A 17,048-nucleotide genomic window follows, 5' to 3' on the forward strand; every position below is an offset into this window, starting at 1 on the left:
ATGAAATGAAAACTAGACACAGCTCACTAAGTAATGTTAAACAGAAATGCCTGTGTAGTAATCACCAATTATATGGAGCATAACTTAAATATGATGCGAGTGTTTGTTATTAATCCCCTTTCACTAAGGTCCAGGAATGGCTGATGAAAATACTCAGTCATGATTTTTCTCCTTCATTCCTGTGTTCTTACACAGTCATATAAATGTGATCAGAGTCAAAGTTAAGGAATTTTACCCTTTTTGCTGATATCAGAGGATGACTCTACCCTCCCTCCACATGCCTGGGGTAGGGTTTTATAAACATCCCCAGCTTGCAGCAAAAGGAGAAAAACTTTCAGGGTGATTATCATCTCACAATGTCCTCTTCCTCCCACCCCACCCCTCAAAATAAAACTCCTACCACTTTAGAGTTATTTTGTGGTCACATTGTGAATCGTCCCTCCTAGCTGCAGGAGCTGGATGAAAGGAGCTGACCCCACCTGCCTTGCTGGCTTTGCTATTTAATGGCTTCCTGCCTAGCACAGCAGCAGCTCACCTAGGATCAGCAGCACCCAGTAGGACAGCACCTACTATGGCATCATCATCTTGGCTAGGTCTGGCAGTGCCCAGCATAGCAGTGCCTTCACCAGGACTGGCAGTGCCCAGCATAGCACCACCTCAACAGGACTGGCAGTGCCCAGCACAGCAGCGCTTTCACCAGGACTGGCAGTGCCCAGCACAGCAGCACCTTCACCAGGACTGGCAGTGCCCAGCACAGCAGCGCTTTCACCAGGACTGGCAGTGCCCAGCACAGCAGTGCCTTCACCAGGACTGGCAGTGCCCAGCACAGTAGCGCTTTCACCAGGATTGGCAGTGCCCAGCACAGCAGCGCTTTCACCAGGACTGGCAGTGCCCAGCATAGCAGCGCCTTCACCAGGACTGGCAGTGCCCAGCACAGCAGCGCTTTCCAGGACTGGCAGTGCCCAGCATAGCAGCACCTTCACCAGGACTGGCAGTGCCCAGCACAGCAGTGCCTTCACCAGGACTGGCAGTGCCCAGCACAGCAGCGCTTTCACCAGGACTGGCAGTGCCCAGCACAGTAGCACCTTCACCAGGACTGGCAGTGCCCAGCACAGCAGCGCTTTCACCAGGATTGGCAGTGCCCAGCATAGCAGCACCTTCACCAGGACTGGCAGTGCCCAGCACAGCAGCGCTTTCACCAGGATTGGCAGTGCCCAGCATAGCAGTGCCTTCCCCAGGACTGCAGATTCTGCAGGAGGTGCTGGCTCTGCTGTAGCTCATCTGCAGTGATCTGTCCTGCCCCATTTCAGCTTGTTGCTATTTGACAGGCCTTAAGTGGAAGAATGGAGCATTGATTGTGTCAGTCAAGAATAGGTGTGGTAGAGATAGGCATGGGCATCTCCCTCCCTTTAAATTAGAAAATGCTCTGGAGAGGTCCTGGATCACCCCAAATAATCCCCAAAATGGAAGGTAGAGAATGCCACCTAACAACTCAGCAGGGTGGTTGAGAGTTCTAGAATCTGGCACACCTGGGAGAATTTCTGCACTGTTACTGACTCTGTGACCTTGTGTGGATGACTTCTCTGAATCTTATTTCTCTCATCTGTTTAAAAAATAAGATAATGTAGTATCAACTTCATAAAATTATTGCAAGAAATTCACAGGATAATGTATGTAAACACCTACCATAATACCCATAATGACACAGCCCATTCTCAGTCAAGATTAATGATCACCATTACTATCCTACCCACCCCTGCTGTTGAATCGTTTTTACTTTCATTGCTCCAAGTTGGTGGCTCAGACCTGACTCATCAACCCTTTTTCTTGCAGGAAGTTTTGCTAAGCAGCTTGGTCAACCTGTTGTTTCCAAAACCTTGGGGTAAGTCCTGGATGTTCAAGACAGAGTAAGGGTTGGATTGCTTTCCTGCTGACTTGAGCAGGATAGGTCTGGGGAGGAAGTCTTCTTGGCTCTCCTAGGTTATATTAACCAAAGGGCCTAGTGCAATGAGATGTGTCCTTCATGCAGCACCTCCTGACCTGGCTGTCTCTGTGATTGGCCCCTTTGACTGGCCCAGCTGCTAAATGCTAAGGAGGTGGGAGAGGTGGCCATAGTCTGCAGTGGACTCTAACAATCAAGGCAGTAGTCATAAGATTGAAATAAGCAAACCTAGAAGAGGCGGGTAACAGCAGCTGCTGTAATGGACAAGCCTCAAATCACAATGGCTCAACCCAATGAAAGTTTGTTTCTTACTCAAGAAAAGTTCAATTCAGATATCCTGGAACAAGTGGAGAGCCTTCCACATTAACTTCCAGGAGCCCAGGCTTCTTGCATTTTATAGCTTCATCTCCTAGGCCATTGAGCCCCTGCTAGGCCTTCTGCATCTCACTACTAGAGTGGATGAGAGACTGTGCGGACCCTCACAGGAGGTTCTTATGAGTTGGCCCTGGAAGTGGAAAACCGCTCTTCTGCTCATGGGCTCCTGGTCAAAACCCCAGCTTTCAGCCAGAGCTCGGTGGAATTCAGGCATACCTCATTCAAGGCAGGCTAGTAAATGAAGTCTAGCTGTATGCCCAAGAGGTAGAGGAAATCGGTCTTGGTCCCACACATTTTTCCAGAGAGAGCGTGAGAAAGTTTCTGAGGCATAAAATTGGGAAGGCTACTCTTTGATGGTTTCTGACCCCAATTTAGTGCCTTTGGGTGGGGTGGAAAGAGGAGGGTCCAATTGCTGCCTTGTCTGGGACTAGATTCTCTGCCAATGTCTTTACAGGGATAGATTTTCAGCTCCAGCAGTGGAGACCCGTCCTAGCATCTGGGGGGAGTGCCCACCAAAGTTTGCTACCAAGCTGGGCCGAGTTGTGGTCAAAGAAGGACAGATGGGACGATTCTCCTGCAAGATTACTGGCCGGCCCCAACCACAGGTCACCTGGCTGAAGGTGAGGTTTCTGTCTGCTCTGACCCTGATCCAGCCTGTATCAGTCTGTTCTCATGGTGCTGGCGGACATACCTGAGACTGGGTAATTTGTAAAGGAAAGAGGTTTAATGGACTCACAGTTCCACATGGCTGGGGAGGCCTCACAATCACGGCAAACGGCAAACGAGGAGCAAAGTCATGCCTTACGTGGTGGCAGGCAAGAGAGCATGTGAAAGGGAACTCCTCTTTATAAAACCATCAGATCACGTGAGATTTATTCACTATCATGAGAACAGCATGTGAAAACCTGCCCCATGATTCAATTACCTCCCACTGGGTCCCTCCCATGACATGTGGGAATTATGGGAGCTACATTTCAAGATGAGATTTGGGTGAGGACACAACCAAACCATATCACAGCCTTATGGACCCTGCAAATTCAGGGTTGCACCCTTCAACTAGTAGGAGTCTTTCCATTCTGTTCCTGCTGTTTCAGGCAGTTCTCAGGGGTTCTTTGTACATTTCTTAGTGATACATCTTCCTGCCCCTATTACAACTCTCCCTCTGTTACTCAGACCACAGTGTTTTGACAGTTCTCACACTCACAAAATAGTGAAAAACTTCTGAGTCAAGACAAGCCTGGAAATCTCAAGAGAGTGGACTGTGAAGTTAGGGTACTAGGTGTCAAACCAGCTTCCTGGTTTATAAAGCCCGTGAAGCTGGACAAGTCATTTGATTTCTTGGAACCCTGGTTCCCTTATCTGTGAGACAGAAATAATACCACCTACCTCAAAATATTGTTGGAGGCTCCATGTGGAAGAGATTTATAAACCATTCAGGGCTGGGGGAAGTGAAGCAGAAGTGGGAGAGGTAGGAGGGGCAGGGAAGCAGTGGCGTGGGGTTGGGGTGGGTGTTAAACAGGGCAGTGAGGATCTGTGGGGAACAGGTAGTCATGGCCAGGGTAAATAGGTTTTTCAGAGATGGAATCCCTGGGTAAAAGTGGGTGTTGACACGTTTTACCTGCTTCCTAATTGTCTTGAACTCCCCTAGGAAAAGACTAAAAGGAATAGGGAGGTAAGGAAAAACTAAAGTGAGGAATACAGCACTTCCTGCCTCAAACTCAGGCTCCTTTGAAACAGTTTCCTGGCATCTGCTCTAAGCAGGACAGAGCACCACACCACATCCATAGACCTCAATTCAGGTCCCTGAACTGTCCAAAGTTGGCTCTCTGAGCTCATTGACAGAGCCCAGAGCAGAGGGCACCGCTGCCCAGGCCCTGGAGTCCATCCCACCAGGATTGGCAGGAGGCAGGAGGACACAGCCAGAAGGTAAGCAGATTTGTATGACTGAGTTACCCCATTGCCATCCACAGGGGAATGTTCCACTGCAGCCGAGTGCCCGTGTGTCTATGTCAGAGAAGAATGGGATGCAGGTTCTGGAAATCCATGGAGTCAACCAAGATGATATGGGAGTGTACACGTGCCTAGTGGTGAACGGGTCAGGGAAGGCCTCGATGTCAGCCGAGCTTTCCATCCAAGGTATCGGCCAGTGGAGGGCTAGTGCAGAACGAACCCTTCCTGGTGCCGTACCCCCCTAGAGTAGCTGCTTGTTCACTGCACCTGTGTGTGTATATATGTGGCCCACTCATCCACCCAGGCAGTCCCCAGAGGCAGTTTTTTTTTCCCCCAGTCTTGCTCTGTGGTCCAGGCTGGAGTGCAGAGGTATGACCTCAGCTCACTGCAACCTCTGCCTCCCAGGATCAAGCGATCCTCTTGCCTCAGCCTCCTGAGTAGCTGGGACTACAGGCATGTGCCACCATGCCCAGCTAATTTTTGTGTTTTGGTAGAGATGGGGTTTCATCATGTTGGCCAGGCTGACCCATCTGCCTGCCTTGGCCTCCCAAAGTGCTGGGATTACCGGTGTGAGCCACCACACCCAGCCACCAGGGGCAGGTCTTTGACAAGAAGAAAGGGTGAGCAGGGGCAGCACAGACCTGGCTCTGGGGGCAGATGCCCTGCGCTTGGCTGCCACCTTCCCTGTGTTCTCATACTTTCCCCCACCATGTCTTCAGTGCTTGCTTCTCATCCGGACTCCCCTTTGTATCTGTGATTGCCAGCTGGAAGAATGAGCGCTGCTAATATCTTGCCGTTACCTCATATTTAACCTGTCGAAAATTTACTCACAGTTTACTCTGCCCTTCAAGTCAGGTGATCCTTCAACCTGACTCCCTCTATCCAGGGTTCCCATGTTCCTTCCCACCCAGACTGGACTTTCCAGCCTCCTTTTGACCCCTGCTTCTTTCTCCTTGAGTCGTCAGCCCTGTCAGTTCTTCCTTGGAAGTCTGGTTGAACACGTCTTCCCCTTAGAGTTCCTCGATTCCTCAAGTCCATCCTGGGGAGGGAGTGTGGGGAAGGGGCTACATGTCACTTCACTGGAGCAGGAACTCAGGGGGCAGGAAGGGAAGTGGCTTTCAGTCCTTCGTCCTTTCTCCTCCTCTTTTCTTCTGATTTTTCTCTTCTGCATCTCCTTCTTCTCAGAAATGATCCCTCCTTGCTCTTACTTTTTCTGGCCAAGGTATTTTTCACAGTCTACAGAAAGAAATGTATTTCACCGTACATTGCAACCCAGAATGTGTATATGCAGGTAAAGCCCCAAGTTTCAGGAAATCCTCCTGACTCGTACTATGTGCAGTGCATGTTAATATTCTCTATTCTGTTTGACATCAGTAAAACAAGAAATCCTGGCTCTGACCAGAGAACTTGACTTGGTGACTCAGTGCTGGATAAGGAGCTGCCACCAGGCACCCAGAGCAATGGGTCAGGCACTTTCCCTGTACCTGCCCTGGCGTTGAGTTAAAAACTGTTCCCTCCTGATGGATCTCATGACAAAATATGTTGCGTGGGATTTGTTTTAAAATACCTGAAAACAAATAAAACAAAAATGAATAGATAAGACTGGCAAAATGTTAGCTCCTTAATCATGGTGATAGCCTTCAGGGTTTGTTAAATCTTTCTATTATTGTATATTTTGAAATTTACCATGATAAAATTTGAAAAAGAATATAGCAGGAAAAAATATATAATTTATGTTTTTTCTTTGAAGAACTGGATAAAAGTAAAAGTATGTTTCTCTGTACAATGATAAATTACAGCATTTGGGTTTGGAATTTTCAGTAGATGTTAGTTTGTCCCTGGATTGGTTTTTGTTTCCTTCTGTTTAGTGAACAGAAACAGATTCCATGCCTTCAGGGTCTGGTGGCACCGGCCACTATTAAAAAGCCTGAAGGACAGCACCTAAAGCTTTGACAGTGTACTCCAGGGCCGGGGGGTAGGAGGGAATTTACAGATCAAAGATGTTCAGCACCAGAGAAGCTGGAAGGAGCCAGCAGGGAGGGACCACAGTGACGGGGAAGTGCTTGGGGAGGGAGAGCTTGGTGTGTACAGCATTCTACTAACAGTCTTTCCACCCTTCCCCCTTTTTCCAGGTTTGGACAGTGCTAATAGGTAGGTCTAGGCTTTGTTACGTTTTCCATCATGAAATGTCCTGCAAGGAAAGAAGGGATGCTATTGAGAAATGCCCCGAATTTCTGAATCATCTTATGGGGCAGAAGAACTGGCTGTGTGGAGGGTGTTGTTTAATTCTGGGTGTTTTATCTTGTTCTCCTATTGTAATATGACACACGGGTATTGAGACTGGAAAACTCAGTGTCGCCACCTTTCTCAGTATCTACACAGTCTCTTCCCTGGTTAGTGTCCTGACTGCTCTGAGAAGGCTGCCTTCCTCATTCCAGGGCAGAATCTGTTCACCATCCAGCCCAGACCCAGCAGGAACCTCTTCCTGTGTGTGTGAGGCTCAGTGCTAGATGCTGGGTGTGCAGGGGTTGGGGGGGGGCAGACTCCCTAGTGTAGAGGAGGGCTTAGACAGAGCCACACAAATGCACGTTACCGACTGGGATACGTCTGTTCCAGGAGGGTGCTGATGAGAATAGAGGAGTAGGGAAGCCGTTTCGGGAACTTGGTATTTGAGCTCAGACCTGTGCAGAGGAATGTTAGCTGGTGAAGCAAAGCTCAGGGAGTGTGCACCAAACAGCAGGGATAGCATATACAAGCTGTGAACCAAGAGGCAGGCCCGTGGGGACCCAGAGGGATGCCAGTGTGGCCGCAGCCTAGTGGGTGGCGGGATGGTGTCTTGTATGAGTCCAGAGCAGCCAGAGCTGGCATTTCTATGGGCCATCTTGTGGGGCTCAGTTTCATTCTTAATGTAGTGGAAAAACTGTTAGAAAATCCTTGGGCTTGAAATGACATGATTTATGTTTTCAAAAATCAATTATGGTTGCTGTATAGAAAATAGATTAAAGAGGGCAGAGTGGACATGGGACACCAGTGGTGGGGTTTGAACTAGGGAGGCACCAGTGGAGAAGAGAGGTGTAGGGAAAGCAGGGCTCTGGGCAGGGCTACAGGACAGGGATGTGTCGGGAATGAGTGCTTGTGCTCTGGCTTGGGAAACTGGGCAAACTGCAGAGAAAGATGCTCTTACTTGCTCTTAACTTGTGGGCTTTTGTGATCCCTGGAACCCGTGCTTGTGATGAGTCATGTTTGTGAGTAACCAGATGATCATTCTATTCTCCCGTCTCCTCACCCTCCCCACCACACAGATTATTTGGGAGAGAAACGACAGCCACCAATTCAGACATCAGGAGGGAGGTGACCAATACAATCTCAAAGGTGTCGAAACTGGACAGTCTGGAGGCTGCAGCCGAGAGCAAGAACTGCTCCAGCCCACAGGCAGGTGGCTCCCCAGCCTGGGCCCCAAACCACCGGCCTCAGCCCCCTAGGGAGTCCAAGCTGGAGCCATACAGGGACTTGCCCAGAATGGCCCCGCAGACCCCAGTCCTTCAGAAGACTTCCAGCTCCATCACCCTGCAGGCCGCAAGAGTTCAACCGGAACCAAGAGCACCCGTCACGGGGGCCCTATCACCTTCTGGAGAAGAAAGGAAGAGGCCAGCTGCTCCCCATCCAGCCACCTTCTCCACCAGGCAGCCTGGCCTGGGAAGCCAAGACGTTGTGAGCAAGGTTGCTACCAGGAGAATCCCCCTGGAGGACCAGAGGGATGCAGCATTCCCCAGATTTGAGAGCAAGCCCCAAAGCCAGGAGGTCAGGGAAAATCAAACTGTCAAGTTCAGGTGTGAAGGTGAGTAGAGCTAATTAGGGTCACCAGTGGCCAGAATGCAGCCTCTTGGTGGCCACTCCCTTCCTTCAGCACCCAGCTGGTCTGCACCTCCTATATCCACTCATCTTCTTGGCCTAAGCTCACCTAGAAAACCACGTTACAGGGGCCTTGGACTCACTGTAGAAATGTCCCTTTATTCTGGAGAGACCCCTAACAGCAGCCCATTGTTTGCTACTGGATAAGAATACTGGCCCTGGGTCCTAGTTCTTACCACCCTAGAAGAAACAGCCTCATCATTGCCAGCATCAAAAAACAAACCCACAGTCTCTTCCACTCTTTCTTGCCCTTGCCTGGCTGATCTGGAGACCTGGCCCATCACCCTGTATTCCTCCTCCCCGAGGCCCCTGACTCTGTCTCAGGAGGTTTCGTCTTGTAGAGTGTGGTTGAGGGTGAGGAAGCAGACAGAGGTGGGAGGGCAGCTCCACACGGAACCAAGCCCTTTCCTCCAGGTCACGCCTTCCCCACCTACCTCACAAGCACGGGGTGATCTCTAAGGAGTGGGCGGCTCTCATGTTCTTCACCTGGCCCTGTAGTTTCAGGGATCCCAAAGCCTGAAGTGGCCTGGTTCCTGGAAGGTGCCCCTGTGAGGAGGCAGGGAGGCACCATTGAGGTTTATGAAGATGCTGGCTCCCACTACCTCTGCCTGCTGAGAACCCGGACCAGGGACAGTGGGACGTACAGCTGCACTGCTTCCAACGCCCGAGGCCAGGTGTCCTGCAGCTGGACACTCCAAGTGGAAAGTGAGTATACTTCTCCAGGTCACCCTGCATTCTCTGTGGGACGGCCATTCATGGGGTGCTTCACCTACTGCAGATGGTTCATCTCCTACAGCCCCCAGCCTTGGTGCACAACCCGACAGAAAGATCACCCCAACCACATGCCAAGGCCAAATGTGTTGCTCCAGGCCAGTGATTCATAATCAGGAGTTCACATCAGAATCACCTCAAAGTAAACATGCCAGGCCCCACTCCCAGCCCAGTTCAGAGCTACCTTTCTTAGGCCCCTCAGCTGTTCGAACAGTGCCATTGCTCAGGTTTGTAACCACAGAGAACCGAGTGTTCATTAAATATACAGGTTTAGGGTAATCTGACATGGCGCAGGATCCCACATCTTTTATGTTTATTGTACTGTCTGTTTATAAAAGTAATGCATGTTCATTGTGGGGAATTTAAACAATATATAATCTTATGACTCAGAAAAAAATTGTATTTTAGTGTTTTTTATACAAACTTACCATTGTGCTATTTGTATGCTGCTTTCTATCCTAATTTGCTCATGTGACATTAACATCTTTTTACACAATTCTTTGAAAGCGTGACTTTTAGTAGCCATATAATATTGCATGGAATGGCTCCAATTTAAGTGTGCTCTCATTTGTTGAATAGTTAAATTGTTTCCATTTTTCACTACGATAAATATTCTTGTACCTGTCTATCTCTGTAAAATTTCCTCTTTATTCTAAATGCATATGTAGGCCCTAGGCCCATGTCATACCCTTGAGAAACTGATTAACCAATACCACAAGAGGAGAATCAGCAAATTGCAGGCTTCTGGAAACTAGGGGACAAATAATTTCCACCCATTTTTTTCCACATATAAATCGCAAGCAAAAAAAAAAGAGAGAGAACCTATAAAAAACTTAGATTAAAAGGTATGTAAGTAACATCAACAACTGTAATAATTGTTGATAATCTTGTAGCAATCCTGAGATCATCTTTAAAAAGTTTTTATGGGAACATCAAGAAAATTTGGACACTGACAAGATTTAATACAAAGAAATTTGTGGTGTTTTAAGATGTGATGGTCGTCTTGTTACCGTTTTTCTATATGTTCATTTATTTTTTTTCTATATGTTCATTTATTTTAGAGATACATCCTGACTTATTTACTAGTGAAATGGTATGGTTTCTTACATTTGACTTAGAAATGATTTATGTTTGGGGAGCACTGGCAGGAGTATCAGTGAAATAATATTGATATAAATGAAATTGAGAGATGTGTACATAGGAATTCACTACACTACTTTGTCCACTTTTGTGTATGTTTGAAAATTTTCATAATGCACATTTACAAAAGAAAAAAAATAACTTAGTGATGTATCCACATGGTAGAATGCCAGACAGTGTCCTGTAGACTCCGATGCTAAAACATGTTCAAGATGCACTAGGGAGGGACAGGAGCAAAGTACAGGCTCATGTATAAAAGGAAGAAAAGATCTGTGTACACACATGTGAAAAGATGCCTGTGTGTGCATAAATCATTTCTGGAAAGGCACACAAGTACCTCTAGGAAGGGGAAGCTGGGGGTCCACAGGAAGGAATGGGGGGGTCTTATTTTTCACTGTATACTGTTGATTCACTGTTTAACTGGGGTTTTTACTATGCTCATGAATTCCTTTACAAGAAATATTATCCATGATGTTTGGAGGTGGGAGAGCTGGTAGGCAGAGTTCACAGGTCTAGATCAAGGCTTATCATCCAGGCCAGGTCTCTGTCTGCGCAGGGAACAGAAATATGGTGTTGGGTCCACCACAGGTTAATGGCGTATCCAGCGGGCCTAGATTCTCCTGTGGCTTCCTCTGCTGTGAATTTATCTAAGTCTCGTAGAAGACTATTTTTAGCCTGTTCACATCATGGGGTAATTCATCTCAGGTTGATTCCCTATCTTGTTGTGTTTTGTGTAACAGCTTTATTGAGATATAATTTATATAATATAAAAGACACCCTTTTAAAGTATACAATTTGGTGACTTTTAATATATTCACAGAGTTGTGTGGCCATCACCATCATCTAATTTCAGAACATTTTCATTGCCCCTCCCCGAAAAATCCTACTCATTAGCCACCACTCTTTGTTTTCCCATCTCCACAGTCCCTGATAGCTGCTAATCTACTTTTTGTCTCTATGGGTTTTCCTCTTCTGAACATTTGACGTTAAGTGGAATCATCCAGTATGTGGCCTGTCATGTCTGGCCTCTTTGTCTTAGCTTAATGTTTTCAAGGTGCATCCATGTTGTAGCAGGTGTTAGTAGTTCATCCATGTGGCTGAATCATATTGCATCATATGGATATAGCATGTTTTGTTTATCCATGCATCAGTTAAGGTCTATGTGGTTGTTGCCACTTTTTAGCTATGGTGAAAAGTGTTGCTATGAACATTTATGTATAGGTTGTTTTCAATACCTGTTTTCAATTCTGAGATTTAGACCACATGTATTGTTGGGTCGTAAGGTAATTCTAGATTAGATTTAACCTTTTAAGGAACTGACAAGCTGATTTCCATCGTGGTTGTACTATTTTACATTCTTCTAGCAATGTACAAGTGTTGCAGTTTTTCCACATTCTCACTGATACTTATTTTCGTTTGCTTGTTTACTTGCCTTTAAAAACAAACAAACAAACCAAAAAACAAGATCTTGCTTTGTCAATGGGGCTAGAGTGCAGTGGCATGATAAGAGCTCACTGTAACCTTGAATTCCTGGGCTCAAACAATCCTCCTGCCTCACTCTCCTGAGTAGGTGGGACTCCAGGTGCTTGCCTCTACACTTGGCTAATTTTTCTTTTATTTTTTGTAGAGATGGGGGTCTCACTATGTTGCCCAGGCTGGTCTCAACTCCTAGACTTGAGTGATCCTCCCACTTCAGTCTCCCAAAGCACTGGGATTATAGGCATGAGCCACTGCATTCAGTCTGTTTTCTATTTTTTAATTATAGCCATTCACAATCATCTGACTATGATTTTTTTTTTTTAACAGGGTCTCACTGTGTTGCTCAGGCCTCCTGTATTAGCTGGGACCACAGGCACATGCCACAGCACCCAGCTAATCTTGTTTAGTTTTGTAGATACAAGGTCTCACTATGTTTCCCAGGCTGGTCTTGAACTTCTCGCTCAAGCAGGCCTCCCACTTTGCCATCCTAAAGTGCTGGGATTATAGACATGAGCCACCACACCCAGCCTGACTGCAGTTTTGACTTGCATTTCTCTGGTGACTAGTGATTTTGAGCATCATTGCATGTACTCATTGGACATTTGTATAGCTCCTTCGGAGAAATGCCTATTCAAATACTTCACCCATTTTTTAATTGGGTCATTCACTTTTTTATTGTTAAGTTGTAAGAGTTATTTATATATTCTGGATACACGTTCTTTACCAGACATGATTTACAGTAATCCTCTCCTGTTCTGTAAAGGCTGGATCGTTCGTCATGTGTGGCCACAGAAGTCCCTGCTTAGTTAGTTCAGTGATCAGCTAGTTGGTTGGATGAAGAGTTCCTTAAATGCCTTGAACTAATGCTTTTCCCAGCCTTTGCCAAGGGACTCTGTGTGTGTATTACATACCTCAGTGCTCCGGCCAGCAGTTTACAACTCTGCTTTAGGCTTTCCTTTCTGCTTGCACTGAAGCTCCAAGTCACCAGAAGTGAGAGAGGAGACCCTTCCTACATCCTCCCTGGGCAGGCTCACAGCCCTCCACATCCATATGGCCTTCTCAGTTCTCAGGAATCTGTCAGAGCTTTTCAAAGCCCTGGACATCTCATTCCCCAGTTTTTCCTTTTAAGTTTTTTTGGTCAGACTCTTGTTAGCCCTGAATGATACTGCTGTCTCAAGTAGCTTTAATATTAAACAATTGCTACTGATTGTTTTAACAAACACCCCAGAGATGGGGCCACTCACACAGGATAAACTCTGAGTCAGGTTAAATAAAGAAAATCCTGAAAATTGAGCTATCGAAGGAGCTGCCAGACAGGGCAAATAGTGACCTTTCTCTTAGGGATGGGGTTTTTCAGGAGCTTGGAACCCATCCCACCCCTTCCTAAGTGGCTGGTTTTCACAAGTACCATAGTTACTGTTGGTTTCAGAGCTACTCCAGAGCTGGGGCAAGGGGGACAAGAGTGAAAATGCCACAAAGCTTGCTGTTCTCACCAAGATTCAGCTGGGGGGTTGGAGGGGTGGTGGTGTTTGGGTTTTTTTTGTTGTTGTTTATTGTTTTTACTTTTTAGAGACAGTCTCACTCTGTCACCCAGACTGGAGTGCAGTGGCAGAATCATGGCTTGCTACAGCCTCAAACTCTTGGGCTCAAACAATCCTCCTGCCTCAGCCTACCTGCCTGGCTAATATTTTAATTTTAATTTTTTGGTGGAGACAGGAGTCTTGCTATGTTTCCCAGGCTGGTTTCCAACTTCTGGCTCAAGCGAGCCTCCTGCCTCGGCCTCCCAAAATGCTGAGAATAAAGACATGAGCCGCCACACCTGGAAGTTTGTTTTTAATGAATGCTCCTCAGAATGTTGCAAGGCTTTGGTTAATTTCTGGCATTCTGAAACCATTGATTTTGACTGTTTTTGTCAGTATTGTTGTTGCTTTTATGGAGGAGGAGATCTTCAGAGGTCTTTACTCTGCCATGCCACATCCTGTCTTCTTGATGAAGACACTAGCTTTTCTAAAACTTCTCCCATTCCTAAACATCCCAGTTCATTCTTGGCAGATGAGTTTACCATGAAACAGGTGATCTGATGGGTGGACTTTTAGCTCCTCCTACAGACCTCTCTCTTTCTGTTTTCCTACACTCCAGAATACCTGTCTGTTCCCCTTCTCAAGACTTCTCTTTCTGTTCCTTCTCATCTTCACAAGGATCTGATCTAATAATGATTTGCTGTCCCACCACTTCTTCCATCTTTCTCCTTCCTTTATTGAGAGACCTCTTTTTTCTCCCTACAAGCATGCTCTAGTTGTCCCTGTGCTGAAAAAGGAAAGAAAATCTTTCCCTTCACTTTCTTTCATCCCTAGACTATATTTGCCACAAGAAGAGTCTCTATGCACAGCTTCTACTTGATAATAACAGCTAACCCTCATTGAAGATGTGCTGTGCTAGGTTTTATGCTAAATGCTCTACCTAAATTATTTCATTTAGTTATCCCAACAATCTTACAAGAAAATCATACCCATTTTCTAGATGAGAATACAGATCTTTAGTAAGGTTAAATAACTCATCCAAGTTCACTTGCCTTGTAAAAGAGAGTGTATTTCTACCTGAAATTGACCTGGCATGAAAGCCTATATCCTTTTGGTAACTCCCAGAGGCATTTCTCTAATGAGGGAGTTGAACGCCAGCCAAGGGAAGGGGTGGAGAGGGTGCGTCCCCACACGCTTCAGGTGGTCTGCCTGACTTTTCCTCGGTGCCAGGCCTGTCCAGGTACACCATCACTCTGTCTTGTCGCTGCCCTCCCATCACCTACCCTCTCCCCTGGGATCTGGAGGAGAAAGTGCAGCTGTACAGTCAGCCCTGGCTGTAAAACCTGGCTACACCGTCGAGTTCAGCTATGGGAAGTTAGTTACCTCATCTGTAAAATGAGCTCAAGAGAACAACCTCAGGGCATTGTCACAGTCACATCTGGAAAAGTACGTGGCACATAGTAGGCCCTCAAATCTTACTAATTTTCTAGCCCATAAACCCCTGCAGTATAATATGGCATTTCCTCTCATCTCTGTATTGAACAGGCTGTCTTGAAAAGCACCAGTGACATATCTTCTAAGCACCAAATCCAGCTCCACCTTTTCTCAGCTGTCAGCCACCTTGACACATCTACGGCATGTTCTGCTTGTCACAGAAGAGATTATCCCTATTGCTCTTAATTAAGGTCCCCAAACTAGAAAATGTCCCCTAATTCACTGATGTAGAAGGCTTTTGGAAAGCTCAGCTCAGCAGTTCTCAACTAGACTGTGCATTCAAGCCATGGAAGGCATTGTTAGTACCTGTTCCCACGTCCCCGGCAGCTCTGAGCCCTTGACCTAGAACGGGGCTCAAACTGTGCTTAGGAAACTGGAACTCATGTGAGTCCTTTTATTCAGTTCTGGAATTGGAAAACAAATCATTGTAATAATTTAAAATGGAAATGTCGTCACCCGTGAGCCTGTGGCTTATACAAGTAAAAAGATATTCAGAAGACTGTGTAATCACTGACGGGACATATTAAAGAAGATAAGAGACTGGAAAGTAGAGGAGGACCAACAGGTGAGAAGGAGCTCTCTGAGGCTCCAGGATGGCAAAAGCCAAGGCAAGACAGGAGGCACCTGAGTTGCAGAGGAGAGACGGCAGGCCCAGGTCCTAAGCACCCCCAGGTCTAGGGTGTTCTGTGACTGTGGAAAAGCCCCTGCCAATGACTCTGCTTCAGGCTCCAGGTCCCTTCACCACTGGTGCTGCCTGCTTCCTAAGCTTGAAGAGAGATAAGGCAAAGCCAGGCTGCCAAAGACACCCAGGTGTGCAGGACAGTGAGGCGTGCCTGGGAGGCTGGGGTGACTGAAGGTATCACCAGAGCAGGCAAGCTGTGATCTGAGCTGGCCTGTCCTTTTCCCTCCTCACAGGGCTTGCCGTGATGGAGGTGGCCCCTTCCTTCTCCAGTGTCCTGAAGGACTGCACCGTCACTGAGGGTCAGGATTTTGTGCTGCAGTGCTCTGTACGGGGGACCCCAGGGCCCCGGATCACTTGGCTGCTAAATGGTGAGTGCCCCCTACCCCAGCCCTCTGCTCCCGTCCCCTGGGCCCTTTGGCCCTGCCTGAATTCTCACTTACCTCTCTGAGCCATTTATGCGTTGGACATCCTGGTGGCATGAGAAGGAGGCATGGGGCACAGAGAGAAAGCACGGGCACTGGGATCCTGCTCCCAGCTGGCTCAGCAAGTTACTACTCCTGCCTGAGCCTTGAGTTCTCCATCTGCCTCGTGGGAATCATGCCACCCATCTGCAGGGTGGTGGTTGTAAAATTAAATTAGATCATTTATATAAAGTGGTTAATGAGATGCCTGACACATAGGTGCCTGAGCAGTTGGACTTCTTTTCATGTGGTCAAACTCATAATGGCCCTCAATTCACATCTATTGAGTCAATAAATGAACAAATAAATTAATAAACTAATGAACCGCTCCAGAAGTTGCTTGAGGGATCTCACCTTTTATTTAGTGGCAGGTGCTTCTGGGGTTCACAGACCAGTTATTCTCTTTAAAGTGATTGTCCTATAGAGACTTGCCAACTCTGTTTTTGTTTTTTTTTTGTCAAGTAAGAGCCTTTAAAAAATTATTTGCATATATTACCACCTTTTTCTTTTTAAAGGACAATTTAATTTCAACAGTGAGGGAGAACTCTGGACTGAGAACAGTCCATTAAACTGATGAGATGGAGCAGGGACTACTTTGGGGTCCACAGAGAAGGTGAAAGAGCCCTTGCTGAGAGTCAGGAGACACAGGCACTTGACCTTCTCCACCGCTGAGTGGTCAGGTGGCCTTAGACACTTCACCTCTCTGGGTACCAGCTTCTTTATGAGAAGATAGGCTAGAACAGAAGGTTTGGGGTCTCAACCCACTCTCATGCCTAATAGAATAGGCTCCTTAAGAGAGCAGTGGGCTGGGCACTGTGGCTCATACCTGTAATCCCAGTGCTTTGGGAAGCCAAGGAGGGTGGATCACCTGAGATCAGGAGTTCTAGACCAGCCTGACCAACATGGTGAAACCCCATCTCTACTAAAAATACAAAAATTAGTTGGGATGGTGGCAGGCGCCTGTAATCCCAGGTACTTGGGAGGCTGAGGCAGGAAAATTGCTTAACCTGGGAGGCAGAGGTTACAGTGAGCCAAGATCACGCCATTACACTCCAGCCTCGGTGACAAGAGCAGACTCCGTCTCAAAAAAAAAAAAAAAAAAGGAGAGAGAGAGAGAAGTTATGTACCAAATAATCTTCCTTGCTAGTATAATTTGCTCAGGCTTTGCCAGAAGCTGTCTTTGGCAAGTGAGTGGAAGTGCCATCTATCTTCCTACATGTAGTCTCTTCGGTAGGTAAGTGAGAATTGAGGTCACCTTCCCCGCCAGCCCTCAGCAGAGGACAGACGTCCTATTGGATCCTGTGATTGACTCCAAGGAGGCA

The 17,048-nt window shown here is 47.0% G+C and overlaps 1 protein-coding gene across 3 annotated transcripts in view; it reads left to right on the plus strand.

The window, feature by feature from the left end:
- MYLK (myosin light chain kinase) overlaps positions 1 to 17,048 on the plus strand; it is a 200,250-nt gene that overhangs the window by 61,220 nt on the left and 121,982 nt on the right. For 2 of the 3 annotated variants that reach the window (XM_021673967.2, XM_012476200.3), the window contains exons 4-10: positions 1,834 to 1,882; positions 2,772 to 2,937; positions 4,288 to 4,453; positions 6,400 to 6,418; positions 7,570 to 8,105; positions 8,678 to 8,884; positions 15,499 to 15,633. In XM_021673967.2, coding sequence (XP_021529642.2) covers positions 1,834 to 1,882; positions 2,772 to 2,937; positions 4,288 to 4,453; positions 6,400 to 6,418; positions 7,570 to 8,105; positions 8,678 to 8,884; positions 15,499 to 15,633 — 1,278 coding nt within the window. The remainder of the gene's footprint in view (positions 1 to 1,833; positions 1,883 to 2,771; positions 2,938 to 4,287; positions 4,454 to 6,399; positions 6,419 to 7,569; positions 8,106 to 8,677; positions 8,885 to 15,498; positions 15,634 to 17,048) is intronic. The other variant, XM_064365754.1, reaches the window with a different exon arrangement.

This window comes from Aotus nancymaae, unplaced genomic scaffold (assembly GCF_030222135.1).
Source record: "Aotus nancymaae isolate 86718 unplaced genomic scaffold, 86718_ANA_hifiasm-v0.15.2.pri h1tg000062l, whole genome shotgun sequence".
NCBI lineage: Eukaryota > Metazoa > Chordata > Mammalia > Primates > Aotidae > Aotus > Aotus nancymaae.